The sequence below is a fragment of the Phoenix dactylifera genome, unplaced genomic scaffold (genome assembly GCF_009389715.1).
Source record: "Phoenix dactylifera cultivar Barhee BC4 unplaced genomic scaffold, palm_55x_up_171113_PBpolish2nd_filt_p 000488F, whole genome shotgun sequence".
NCBI classification, from domain to species: domain Eukaryota; kingdom Viridiplantae; phylum Streptophyta; class Magnoliopsida; order Arecales; family Arecaceae; genus Phoenix; species Phoenix dactylifera.
In genome coordinates this window covers 18,369-32,334 of record NW_024067908.1, presented here as the reverse complement: position 1 = coordinate 32,334, position 13,966 = coordinate 18,369, and the positions used below count along the sequence as shown (strand labels likewise).

General features: G+C 40.5%; 1 protein-coding gene and 1 non-coding gene across 2 annotated transcripts; both read left to right on the top strand.

The window, feature by feature from the left end:
• LOC120106199 lies at positions 1–104 on the top strand. The gene has a single exon (XR_005508408.1). It is a non-coding gene; the product is annotated as a small nucleolar RNA Z247 (small nucleolar RNA).
• A 5,949-nt stretch (positions 105–6,053) lies between these two features.
• On the top strand, positions 6,054–9,892 carry LOC103707470 (pentatricopeptide repeat-containing protein At4g31850, chloroplastic). The gene has a single exon (XM_008791968.4). The coding sequence runs from the start codon at positions 6,307–6,309 to the stop codon at positions 9,643–9,645; it is 3,339 nt and encodes a 1,112-aa protein (XP_008790190.2). The 5' UTR covers positions 6,054–6,306; the 3' UTR covers positions 9,646–9,892.
• The last annotated feature ends 4,074 nt before the right edge of the window (positions 9,893–13,966 follow it).

The following is a 13,966-nucleotide window of genomic DNA, read 5'->3' as shown; positions in this document are numbered from 1 at the left end:
CCCGTGACTGATAAAGATTTGATTTCTCATATTCTTGGAGGACTCAACTTAGCATATACTCCTTTTATATCCAATGTTTATTTTGCACAACGTGAGAGGTCACTTTCACTCACTGACTTTCAATCAGAATTATTTGCATTTGAAGCCTCGCTTGAAAATCAGCAGAGAAGTGTGCAAAATGATCACGGCAACTTTGCTATAATGGCAAATAAATTTGGTGGAGGAAAGAACCGAAAGAAGAATAAGAGGAATTGGCAGCAACCTTGTCCCAATGCTGCTCCCATTCCGACTCAGAGACCCACTCAAGCTGACAAACCCGTTCCAAATCGAATTCTTGCTAGGGCAAACACTCAAGATTTTGACCCTTATGCTTGTCAAATTTGCAGGAAAAAGAGTCATATAACACGTGACTGTTTTCACCGCTATGACTATAATTACCAAGGTCGTTACCCTCCTCAACAATTGGCGGCTATGGCGGCTCATTCCAATTCTCTTCATGAGGACAACACTTGGTACATAGATAGCAGTGCTAATCAACATGTCACAGTGGATGTCTCGAACCTTCACTTGTTTGAGCCGTATCATGGAGATGACAAAGTAGCTATGGGTAATGGTAATCGTTTACAAATTAAGCACACTGGTAAACTTACGTTACAGGCGTCCACCTCATCCCTACGCTTACAAAATGTCCTCTATTGTCCGCAAGCAGCAGTTAATCTCTTATATATTAATAAGCTTTGTTTAGATAATGACTGCTACTCTCAATTTTTTGTTAAGGACAATCGCACGGGACGAACGTTGCCAGTAGGGCGGAGTGAAGGAGGTCTCTATCCTATTCAAGTTGATCAAAAATCTATTAATAAATTTCGGTCTCATGCTAGTTTTTTCGGTGTTCGGACTACACTTGATGTTTGGCATCCGAGATTTGGTCATCCTTCCTCCCAAGTCACCAAAAATGTAGTTAAGACTTTTGATTTACTTGTTTGTGGATCCTTTAACCTTGAGTCTATTTTTGAAACTTGTTTATTGAGAAAGGCTAAAGAATTACCTTTTGGTGAGTCTTCCCGTACTATGTTGTCTAAATTAAAACTTATTCATTCTGATGTTTAGGTCTTTCCTATATCATCTTCTGAGGGTCATCGATATTATGTTATCTTCATAAATGATTACTCTAGATTCACTTGGTTGTACCCTCTCAAAAATAAATCCAAAATGTTCTCATGTTCTCTGCATTTTAAATCTTCTGTTGAAAATCGTTTCTCTACAATGATAAACAACTCCAATGTGATAATGGTGGTGAATATCTCTCAAACCAATTTCAAGATTTTCTTCATAAATGTGGTATCCATCAATGCCTTTCATATCCTTATACTTCTCAGCAAAATAGTTTGGCTAAAAGAAAACACAGACATATTATGGAAGTCGGTCTCTCACTTTTAGCTCAATCACATTTACCTACAAAATTCTGGGTTGATGCCTTTATGACAGCTGTGTACCTTATTAATAGGTTTCTCACACCTATATTGACTAATACGTCTTCCTATGCAAAATTGATTGAGAAAAACCTAGAGTATTCTTTAATGAGGACCTTCGGATGTGCCTATTACCCATTATTGAGACCCTACACGAATCACAAGCTAGCCTTCAGGATAAACAATGCATTTTTCTTGGATATTCCTCCCACCATCACGGCTATCGATGCTTAGACCCAATCTCTCAAAATACACATCACTCGCATTGTGGCCTTCGATGAGCAAAACTTACCAGCAAAAGGATGGACCTCCTTTGCTACACCGAATGCCTCCGTGCCAGGTATGTCCTCTGACCTTTCACCCTTTTACTCTCAAATTAATATACTGCTTAATCAGCCTCCAGAGGAAGAACCATCTTCACTAACTCAAATGTCACCCACTTTGTCTTCGACAACCCATACCAGACACCCACCTGAACCAAGTCCTCCACCAGCAACCGCTTCCCCCTTATCTATAATTATGCCCGAAACCGAACCTCCTGAGGTACCCAATGCGACCCAACATCAAATGTTGACCCGATCCCGAACTGGTTCTATTTGACCCAAATAATTTCCTGATTTCCAAATGTTCTATGCCTCTAATCATCCTGTACATGCATATAACAGTGTGCTTAATATTGTTAAACCCACTACCTTTTCTCAAGTTGTTTTGTCTCAAGAGTGGCAGAATGCTATGCAATTGGAATATGATGCACTGATAGCTAATGATACATGGGATCTCGTCCCTTGGCCTGCTAGTCACAACATCATTTGCACCAAATGAGTTTACAAAATAAAATAGAAGGCAGATAGAAGTGTTGATCGTTACAAGGTGAGATTGGTTGCCAAAGATTTTCAACAAGTAGATGGTGTGGACTTTACTGAAATGTTTAGTCCGGTAATCAAACCGGCAACTGTGTGTGTGGTTCTTTATCTCTCTGTTTCTTTTGGTTGGCCTATTTTGCAGTATGATGTTTCCAATGCTTTCCTTCATAGAAATCTTGAAGAAGAAGTTTTTATCGAGCAACCACAAGGCTTTCTCGATCCTGCTACTCCTAATCATGTCTGTCGCCTAAAAAAGGCACTGTATGGCCTCAAGCAAGCCCAAGAGCATGGTTTCTTAGACTTTCTAATAGTCTACTGGATCTTGGTTTTCAAGGTTCTTTAGTTGACAGCTCTCTGTTTACTTATCACCATGGGCAGATACATATCTTTATACTAATTTATGTTGATGACTTGCTGATTACTGGCTCTTGTCCTAAGTTCATTTAAGCTGTAACTGAACAACTTCAGCAAGATTTTGCACTCAAAACTCTCGGCAACCTTGGATATTTTCTTAGAATTGAAGCCTCTTGGGACTCTAATGGTCTTCATCTATGACAAATCAAGTATATCCTGGATATTTTGCATTGGTCAAGAATGATTGGGGTGAAACCATACCCTGCCCTATGTGTATCTGGTGAAAAATTATCTCTTGGTCATGATGAACCCGTGGAAGATGCTACGACTTACAGGCAAATAGTCGAGGCACTTCAGTACTACACTTTTACTCGCCCTGAATTTGCCTATTCAATCAACCAACTCTATCAACATCTTCATTCTCCAACTGCTATTCATTGAAAATCTGTTAAAAAGGTTTTGCGTTATCTTAAAGGCACTATTGAACATGGTTTGTATTTCAGCAAGGGTCCTCTAACTCTTAATGCATACTGTGATTCGAACTGGGCTGGTGACCCATCTGATCGACGGTCCACTACCGGCTATGGTATTTTCTTTGGTCCTTGCTTAATCTCGTGGTGTGCCAAGAAGCAGAGTGTTGTCGCTTGATCAACTACGGAAGCCGAATATCTGGCTCTTGCAATGGTGGTGGCTGAACTTTATTGGATTCGCATGTTACTAAAGGACTTGCACCTTCCACTTCTTTCACCAACAACTGTTTGGTGTGATAATCAAAGTGCCATTGCACTTGCTGCCCATCCAGTTTATCATACTCGTACGAAACATATTGAGGTGGATTTTCATTTTATTAGAGAGAAGGTGGTAAACGAGGATGTTTGTATTCAGTACATCTCTACCGTGGATCAAGTTGGTGACATTTTCACAAAAGGCCTCACATCCTCCCGATTTCAGTTGTTGAAGGACAAGCTCATGGTTTGTAACCTCCCCATTTGCTTGGGGGGGGGGGGGGGGGGGGGGGGTTGTTAGACAACAACCTTCCATTTTAGTTTCTGGTTTAGATGAGGATGCCAGCATAGAGATTGATCAAGTCTACCAATTCTAGCTGTATGATTACTATATCAAAGGATGTAGCGCAGCTGTAGGATTATTTTTAGGAATCTTCTAGCTGTATGATTGCTATATCAAAAGATGTATATTTGGAATGTATTCTTAATCTATAAATGACTTTATATATAAAAAGAGAATGAATATATAGCTTTGGTACGATTGACCAAGCCCTTCTTCTCAAATCTTTCACAAACACTGCTGCTCGCGTTCCTATGGACTCTATTCATCAAGCACTTACCTCGGTGCATCGTTATAGAAACGAACAGTTATGATTGGTGGCGTGCATGGTCACATGATGCACAATATGTAGGATATAATTTTTTCCAAAAAAGAGACACTCCAAACAGCTAAGTTGTTGGAGTTTTAATTAAAAAAACTAAATTTTAGTCGCTTCAAATACTTTAAAATGCCTTTTTTTTGAGATACGTCTTTCGAAAGAGCTGTGACTTTTTGAAAGAGAATATTGATTTCTGAAAAGATACGGTATTTTTGAAACATTATATATATTTAATGTTTGATTTTCTAGATAGAATTTATAAATAGACTCCTCTGAGATTAATTCAAAAGCAATCCGATTTCTCTCATTCTCACTGATACTCTGTCTCCTAAGAGTTTTTTTACAGATAGAGAGTTTTTCCACCCTTCAACTGTAACAACCTAGGACCTTATCCAAAATGGCTAGCCAGAAGTTATTGTTTGGGTTTCTTGATCCTGTATAAGTACCCAAGATCTACCCAGCGAATAACCAATGTGGGACTAAACACACGCCCGCATGGGTCCTCACATACTTCCCCCGTTCAAGCCCTGACGTCCTCGTCAGGCTAAGGGTTCAAATCCATTCAAATCTAATCACAAACACCACGATCGGTACGTGGTCAACCCCAATGGATCCGTGCTGCAGTGTCCCCTAGTCCACATAAGTTATGGGCCGGGTCCGCTCTGATACTATTTGTAACAACCCAGGACCTCACCCAAAATGGCTAGCCGGAAGTTATTGTTTGGGTTCCTTGATCCTGTATAAGTACCCAAGATCTACCCAGCGAATAACCGATGTGGGACCAAACACACGCCCGCACAGGTCCTCACATCAACTTTCTATTCTTTTTTATTTTTTGGACATATGAAGGAGTCGACCGATCAAGCCTCCACAATGATTGTACTCGTTAAAGGATGATCCTAAGTCGGATTGTTGTACTTTAGGGACGACATCGCTGCAGACTTGTGCGCAGAAGGCGAATCACGTTTTTAAGGCAGTATATATCATACGCCTTGATCCAAAGAAGCTCTTTCCAATCACCTAATTTTATTCTAATAAATTATTTTTTATAAAATTTTTATAAATTAAAAATATAGAAGTTTTTAGGCAATGTTTCCAAACATAAATAACTGCGGCTCGATAGATGTAATGCATGACAAGTTACAATATAATTTGATAAATTTTTCTGAATGACGAGCTTAACATCAAATTTGATTAAAAATAGTACCATTTCAATCTCTATCTCCATCGCGAGGGTGACAAAGCAGAGGATTGGATGGCCAAGAACTATCAGGATTTGCCATGTCCTCATGTTCTTGTTTCTGTTTGCATGATAGTCTGTGACTGCGTTCCCCTGATGCTTGCCGTCCAGCTGCTCTGCTATTTTTTCTTTTCACGTAACTTTTTTTTTGTTTTTTGTTTTTTTTGCTGAAAAAAAAGGGGTAGAGGGAGGAAGGGACAAGCCCACCCCCGCGTAGCAGCCCCACTGGGCCCCCGCCCCGCCAGGAGAATGTTTGATGCAGGCAGAAATGGCCGTGTGTTGGGCACCCCGACCCGTTTTACTCATACCCTCCCTACCCGTAGGCCCGGCTCAGCTACTCCTCTGAGCTCTGGCTCGAGTCCCACGTGTGAGTACGTCACACCCGGCACCACCCCGGCTACTAGCGGTTCAAGAGCGGTCCAACACCACAAGTCCAAGCAGTGGCCAAAGTAGTGAGCTCCGGTCTACAATTTAATCATCGCCGCAGCGATTCGAACTTGGGACCTTGTGGTTAGAATTGCTGTCCAGTACCATTAGGCCACCATCTTGGTGGCACGTAACTTTCTTTTCTGCTTGCCGATATTTGTCTCCTTTATATCCCAAAAAAAGAAGAAAAAAAAAATCTGTGACTCCAGAACGAATGGTCGGAGTCGTTGGGAGGTAACTACACGGACAGGTGAACTGAACCCAGAACGATAGAATCCAAATATCGGCGGATGGCGAACAAAGCACCACAAATTCATTCGCAAAACCTCACTTGCCCATTCTCAAAGCTTGGAAGGGAAACACAGCACTCATGGGCGTTCGCGTCACCCCTTCTCAGGCTTTCTCAGCACCCAAGAGGGCAGGTGAGGGGATGCAAAACTCCTTTCTTTCGCCTTGTGTATATGTCTGTGATGCTTATTGGTTTTAGTCTAGAGAAAGGATTGGTATGTGATAGAGATAATACCATAGAAGAAACGGAGATTTTTTTTTTACTTCAAGAAATTTTCAATGGCTTCGAGCGTTATAGAGCTCGGCTACTCCAGTATTTGTTGTAGCAATCGCAAGGGTCTCGAAACCAATGGCGAGACTGCAGCTTTCGGTCACTTGGCTCTGTTCAGCAGGCGAAAAATTAGGATCTCAAATCTATTCCCATCATCCGGTCCTTTCATCTACCGTTGCGAATTCAAGAAAAACCATCTCATTCTTCGTCGGTTTGGCGGGACAAACTCCCACGGCATCAGAGTGAAGAAGAAACAGGAAGATGGTGTGAATTCGGATAATGTCGTCTATATTCTCAAGTCGATTTCGGACCCAGTCCGGGCGCTGTCGATCTTCAAGTCGATAGCGCAGCAGCCCGAGATCGTTCACACGACCGAGTCCTACAATTACATGCTTGAATTCTTGAGGATTCATGGTAGAGTGGAAGACATGGCTCTGGTGTTTGACTTAATGCAGCAACAAATTGTAAAGAGGAACACAACCACCTTCTTGACGATCTTTAAAGCTTTCCGCATCCGAGGAGGACTCCGGAGTGCCCCCTTTGCTCTGTCAAGGATGAGGGAAGCAGGATTTGTGTTGAATGCATTTTCTTATAATGGTTTGATACATTTCCTTCTCCAATCCGGTTTTGTCAGGGAGGCCATGGAAGTTTATGGGGAAATGATATCGGAAGGGATAACACCAAGTCTGAAGACTTATTCTGCTCTCATGGTGGCGCTAGGGAAGAGGAGGGGTACCGAAGCTGTGCTGAGGCTTTTGAGTGAGATGGAAGGTTTGGGATTGAGACCGAATGTGTACACTTTCACCATTTGCATCCGGGTGCTTGGTCAAGCAGGAAAGATCGATGAAGCTTATGGGCTTCTGAGGAGAATGGAGGAAGAGGGGTGCCGACCTGATGTCGTGACTTTTACTGTACTTATAGAAGTTCTCTGTGAAGCTGGGCAGCTCGATAGAGCCAAGGAGTTGTTCTGGGAGATGAAGTCAAGTGATCAGAAACCCGATAGGGTGACTTACATTACGTTGCTGGACAAGTTTGGAGACACTGGTGATTTGGAATCAGTGTGGGAGTTTTGGAGGGAATTGGAAGCTGATGGCTATGATGCCGATGTTGTTATTTTTACTGCTGTTATAAATGCTTTGTGCAAAGAAGGGAGGATCGAAGAAGCTTCTGAAATGTTGGGTGTAATGGGAAAGAAGGGCATATCACCTAACCTGCAGACCTATAACACACTGATCAGTGGTCTCCTGAGAGCAAATAGATTGGATGAAGCTGAAGAGCTCTTTAATCATGTGGATGCTCAGGGACTGAAACCATCTGCTTACACCTATATCCTTTTCATTGATTACTATGGGAAGTGTGGAGAGTTCGAGAAAGCTTTCAGTATGTATGAGATTATGAAGAGTCAGGGGGTTGTTCCAGATATTGTTGCCTGCAATGCATGTTTGTATGGTCTCGCTGAGTCAGGAAGGCTTGGACAGGCAAAAGAAGTTTTCTATGAACTAAGAGCTGTTGGACTCTCTCCAGATGCTATCACCTATAATATGATGATTAAATGCTGCAATAAGGCTGGGAAAGTTGATGAAGCTGTGAAGATATTCTCTGAGATGATAGAAAGTGGGTGCAAACCGGATGAGATTACAGTCAACTCTCTGATCAATGCGCTCTACAAGGCAGGAAGAGAGGATGAAGCTTGGAAACTGTTCCACAGAATGAAGGAGCTGAATCTTGAGCCCACTGTGGTGACCTACAACACCCTATTGGCAGGACTGGGAAAGGAGGGTAGAGTTCAAGAGGTGATGGATTTGTTTCGGGAAATGAGCAGTCACAATTGTCCTTCAAATACAATAACTTACAACACTCTGCTGGATTGTCTCTCCAAAAATGGGGAAGTGGATCTTGCCTTGGACATTCTTTACGGGATGACAGAGAAGGACTGTATGCCTGACCTTTTATCTTACAACACTGTGATATATGGTTTAGCTACAGAAGATAGAGTTAATGAAGCATTGTGGCTCTTTCATCAGATGAGAAAAGTTTGCATACCTGATTTTGTAACTTTGTGCAGCATCCTTCCAAGTTTCATTAAAAATGGACAGACAAAGAATGCTTTGCAAATCACCAAAGAATATATTATGCAGCCCGATGCTCAGAGAGATAGGTTCTCCTGGGAAGCTCTAATGGAAGGGATATTAGGTGAAGCTGGATATGATCAGTCAGTTAAATTTTCTGAATTGATTGCTACAAGTGGTGCTTATCAAAATGACTACTTATTATGCCCTCTGATTAAGTTTCTCTGTAAGCATAAGAAAGCTGTTGATGCACACAAACTATTTGAGAAATTCAAGAGCTATGGAATATCACCAACCATGGAAGCATATAATCTTCTTATCACTGGACTCCTAGAATCCCATTTTATGGAGATTGCTCAAGGTCTTTTCATGGAAATGAAAAAGGTTGGCTGTACTCCAGATGTTTTCACCTACAATGCATTAATGGATGCTTTGGGGAAGTCTATGCGGATTGAGCAGATGTTGATGTTGTATGAGGAGATGCGTGCAAGGGGATGTGAACCGAACAACATAACCTACAATATAGTCATTTCAGGCCTTGTCAAGTCTAAAAGATTAGATCAGGCTATTGATTTCTACTATGATTTGATTAGTAGAGATTTCTCACCCACCCCATGTACATATGGTCCTCTTATTGATGGGCTCTTGAAATCGGGAAAGATGAATGAGGCAGAAGACATGTTCAATGAGATGGTGGACTATGGATGCAAGCCTAACAGTGCAATCTATAATATTCTTATAAATGGATTTGGGAAGGCTGGTGATGCAGAAAAGGCTTGCAAATGGTATGAAAGGATGGTCAGGGAGGGAATTAGGCCAGATGTGAAGTCCTACACCATCCTTATCGATACCCTTTGCATGGTGGGTAGAGCAGATGATGCTCTCTCCTATTTCGAAGAACTGATGGAAACTGGACTTGAGCCTGACTTGATCGCATATAATTTAATGATTAATGGTCTTGGGAAATCTCAGAGATTAGACGAAGCCATTGCTCTTTTCAATGAAATGCAAAATAGGGGAATTTTTCCTGACCTGTATACATACAATTCCTTAATTCTCAACCTTGGGAAGGCAGGGAAGTTAGCTGAAGCTGGAAAGATGTATGAAGAACTCCAACTCAAAGGGTTCCAGCCTAATGTTTTTACATACAACGCTCTTATTCGAGGTTATAGTGCATCAGGTAATACTGACAATGCATATTCTGTCTATAAAAACATGATGGTTGAAGGGTGCAGCCCCAATTCAGGGACGTTTTCACAACTTCCTAATGAATCATGACACGTAAGCTAGAACTTGTCTACATGTATCCCATTTTTTTGTACATTAGAAATTTATTCAGGGAAAGAACTCCTCGGTGAGTACTGGCGATTAATGCTGTAACAAATCAAATAGTGTGAATGAGTTTTTTGAAATTTAAACCTCATTTCACCTTTTCAATTATTCCCTCCCTCTTTTTGGAGGTAAAATAACTCTATGTAGTCTTTGATAAACTTCTCTTTTACATTTCTTGAGTTGCAATGTTTCATGTCACAGGCTTTCCTTGGACTCTAAATTGATAGTATATACTTATGATAGATAAGATCAATCAACTTTTACTTATAGTACTAATTTGATTTAACACTTATTCATAGTCATTTGAGAAGTGACTTAAAAACAGTCCTTTCTTTGCAACATAATGATCTTCTCCTGCATACAGAACAGAAGCTATTTCTTTCATGAAAACTACATATTAGAAGATTTGAACGCATGTAAGTCTTAGAATCTCTTCCAAATTTTTCTGAAAGGTCTGAATATCTGGTTCTAGCTCTTTGGAACTAAGGGTGTAGGCGGAAAGAAAAAAGAAGAGTTTATTGCTGCTCACTTGGAAGAACAAACAATCAACCCAAGACATGGTAATCACGTTTTCTGCTTTGTTTTTTTATGTATCTTCAGATTTAAAAGAACAAAGTTTATGGAGATAATTAGACAAATAAGTTCGTTCGGAACTTTGATACTGCATTCTGTTATATTTAGAGGAATCAACAATATCCATATTTTATTCCTAATTGGAACAATATGAATGTCCATTCTATCCTTTCAAATGAAGACAGGTTCCTTCTAATGGCAGCTGGGCGACTTGCCAGATTGGCTTCTTGAAACTGTATGATGGTCACCTTGCATTTGTGATGTAATCTCCTCTCTTTTGGCGGAATGGTCTTTGCGTCAAAGAACATGATTTTCTGTATGCAATCCTTGCTTCTGATACCGTGACCTGACGCTTGCATCAGGTTTTGATCTTGCTGGACCGTGCAATTTCCTGCTATATCTATATGTGATTAGTAACTGTAGAATCTGATGATGCCCTCTCCCATGTCTCTATCAATGCATCGTGCCGTGTTAGCTGATAAAATGATTTCTTTCTTATCGTTTCTATTGGATGCTTAACTGGTGCTGCGTTGGAAGCTTATTCCTGTTTTTGTTGTGATACTTCTCCATGTCAGAGGGCATCAGTCGATTGCACCGGAACCCAATTGGGTTACACAAATCTTGGGCATGAAGTTTTTTTCTAACAGAATTATGGAAGTTGAGCGCGCATTTTGTTCTATCTTGTGTCAAGTACTTAATCCATGCATTGCTGATGCTACTCTGAAGTCCTTGTTTGCGCATCAACTCTTCTTCAGCTTTTCATGTAGCCAGGGTGGATTTATGGTTTACTTGGATGCCATGCTAGGTTCCTCCCTACTAATGTCATTGAGTTTGCAGAAACAAATAAATAGCAACTTAATGTTGGACTCTAGGTTTTGTGCTATTGAAATGTTTTTTTCCTTTATATTTAAAAAAAAATCAATTATCATGGCCCTGCAATGGCTTATTCTGGTTAAACTATTGACTTTGCAGGTATAACTAATCAAGAGGACTTTGTAGCAATTATCTTGATTTAGCCAGATTAAACCTTAGCCTAACATCTTGAGGTAACAAGAGTACAACAGGACTGACCACTAGTCAAGACATGCCCCTTGTTTGAGATTATAAGTATGGTGTCGATCTGGAATTAGTTAATTTTTCTTGGCATTATGTTTGACTTCTTATTTAAATTTTGTTTAAGATGAAATTCAGTTTACTTTTCGCATGCTTGAGTTGACGCAGTCGGCTGGACAAATTCGAGGGCGCCAAATTCCAGCAACGTGCAAGCAAAGAGATTTTTACGCAAGCGTCCAGAGACGGGGGATGGATTTCTCCGCCGAGGACTGGAATCTTGGGACGTCTCGCCAGAATAATCGGCGAGGCATTCTATCCACTCGGGATCCGAGCGCCGAGGTAGATGCCACTTTTGCCGTGGATTCATCGACGCATGGATTACATTTCTCCGAGAACATCCCCCCAGGGCCTTAAACACATACTTTGGTGTAACACTATCTGGATTAGGGATGTAATCTAGCTAAATCGAGTCGAGTAGTTAGAGGCTCAAACTCGACTCGATTCGAAATACTCGAGCTCGAAACTTGATTTATGATCGAGGAAATTTTAATATTCAAGTTTCAGCTCGATTACCAATCGAGCTATACTCGAGCTTGAATTTAAATTTTGGTCATGATATTATATTTTAAATACTAAATTAATAATATATTATATATATATATATATATATTTGATTAGACTTGTGAGATTTGGAGTCTAGTATTTTACTCTTCGAGCTCGATTCGAAAAACTATTCGAATCATTCGAGCTTAAAAAGAGTCTAAGTTGGGTTGAGCCCAGATCTAAGTCAAGCTCGAGCAATGCTCTTGATTTATTTCTAAATAATATCTTTGTCCCGAGGGGCTATAAAAAGCATGATTTGAAGGAGTTAGGGGAGTTTGGGGCTCCGCAGCATTTCCCTAAATATGGAATTTGATATTAAACCCTACAATTTGGGCCAGGCATTTATGCTTCCCCTTCCTCAAAATGGCCATCTTCCCTATTTCTCGTCAAACCTCTTGCCCATATCAGCTGTTCCCATCTTTCCCCTCTCTCCTCTAGCTCCAACCAAGGGTCCACATCAGATCAGATCAGTAAAGGCTGACAAGCTAAGAAACAGGCCCTTGGTTGGTGGTGGAGCCACAGGGTCTAATGGTCCCAAATGCCAATCCACCTTCAAGTCTAGTGTAGCGGGTCCTAAAAGAAAGTTACGAATCAAGCAACGGTGGCCCGTCACGGACACGTGTTAGTATAATTGATATTTACATAAGTGAATAAAAAAATCATTTTGATGAAAATTTTATAATTTTTATAAATCTTATGCAGATAAGATTCGGATTTAGTGTCCTTGTGAGGGAGATCATAGAAAAAAAAATGTTATAATATTTAGAGACCGTTCTTGCAATATTTAGAGGTTCTTCTTTTTAGGGCCAAGGCAAAACAAGAAAACCTGGGCATAATCCAAGAGACTAAAAGATTTATTATCTAGCTTATATGTCAATAAATCTTTGCGACAAGAGTGTTTATGGAGTATCTAGTTTTGAGGCCAAATGTAATCACATGCTATCACACTTTCGAAATGATATTTTTTGGAGATCACAAAGGGAGGATATCGACATATCTGTTTCCTTCCAGGTATATGGCTCTTGGAGATATGATACATGGACTATGATGCAATAAATTGGGTACTGTTTTTCTTTTAAAAAAAATCACTATTTTACCACGCTATTCAATTTGATATAGAAGATTTAGATAAGCAATATATTTTGGGTTGATGCAAGAACCTCCATTTACAAAACGAATGAATAAGGGAAGCCCATTTGCATGATTTGCAAGCGTTAATCACCCCCAAAAAAACTGAAGAGTAGTTATTGTGCTGCATTATTATATGATGAGACTAGGAAAGTCTTAAAGAATCCATCGTCTTTGTGCCATATCAAAATGCAACCAAGCACCTACATGATGTTTTTATTACTTTCACCATCTTTAGATGTGATTTCACGTATTGCGTTTCTGATTGCAAATACGAAGAAGAGTCTCTAAAACAAGATATTGGAAAAATATAGCTTCTTTGGGAAAGAAAGGCTGAGGATCGACAACAATGGACTTTATTATACATCCTGAAATATTTATGCTGACATGAAAGTCACACTTTGGAGCGAGGAAGCCAAAAAAAAAAAAAAAAGGGTTGGAAGTCCTAAGTTTCATTTGCAGATTGGATGAAACAGGCCGCTTCTTTCCATAATTATAAATATACAAATCGTTTGAAGTCAGCTTTTACCTTCCTCACAAGCCCAAGCTTTTTGATGGAGGCCTCGGCCGTCTCCACGCTCCTTTCCAAGGCAAAGTTTCCAAAATAGCCCTACTGGCTTTGTTTTGCCTTTTCTCGTGCAGTCCATTTCACATGACGCTCAAAGCTCTATGGATCCTTTGAATGGGAGGGAAGGTCTTTTACCTGGTGCGGTGAACTATGGACAAATCCTCTCTTGGATTCTTCCACCTTTACGAAGGATGCTTTCCGTCCTTTCGTTATGCGTGGGGGATAGAGCAAGGACTTGGAGGTAGCCGGGAAGTCTTCCATTTCGTGATGCACGAGCGGAACTGATGAGCAAATAATTACCATTAGTAAATCTCCAAGCAAATAGGGTCCTCTCTGTAAATT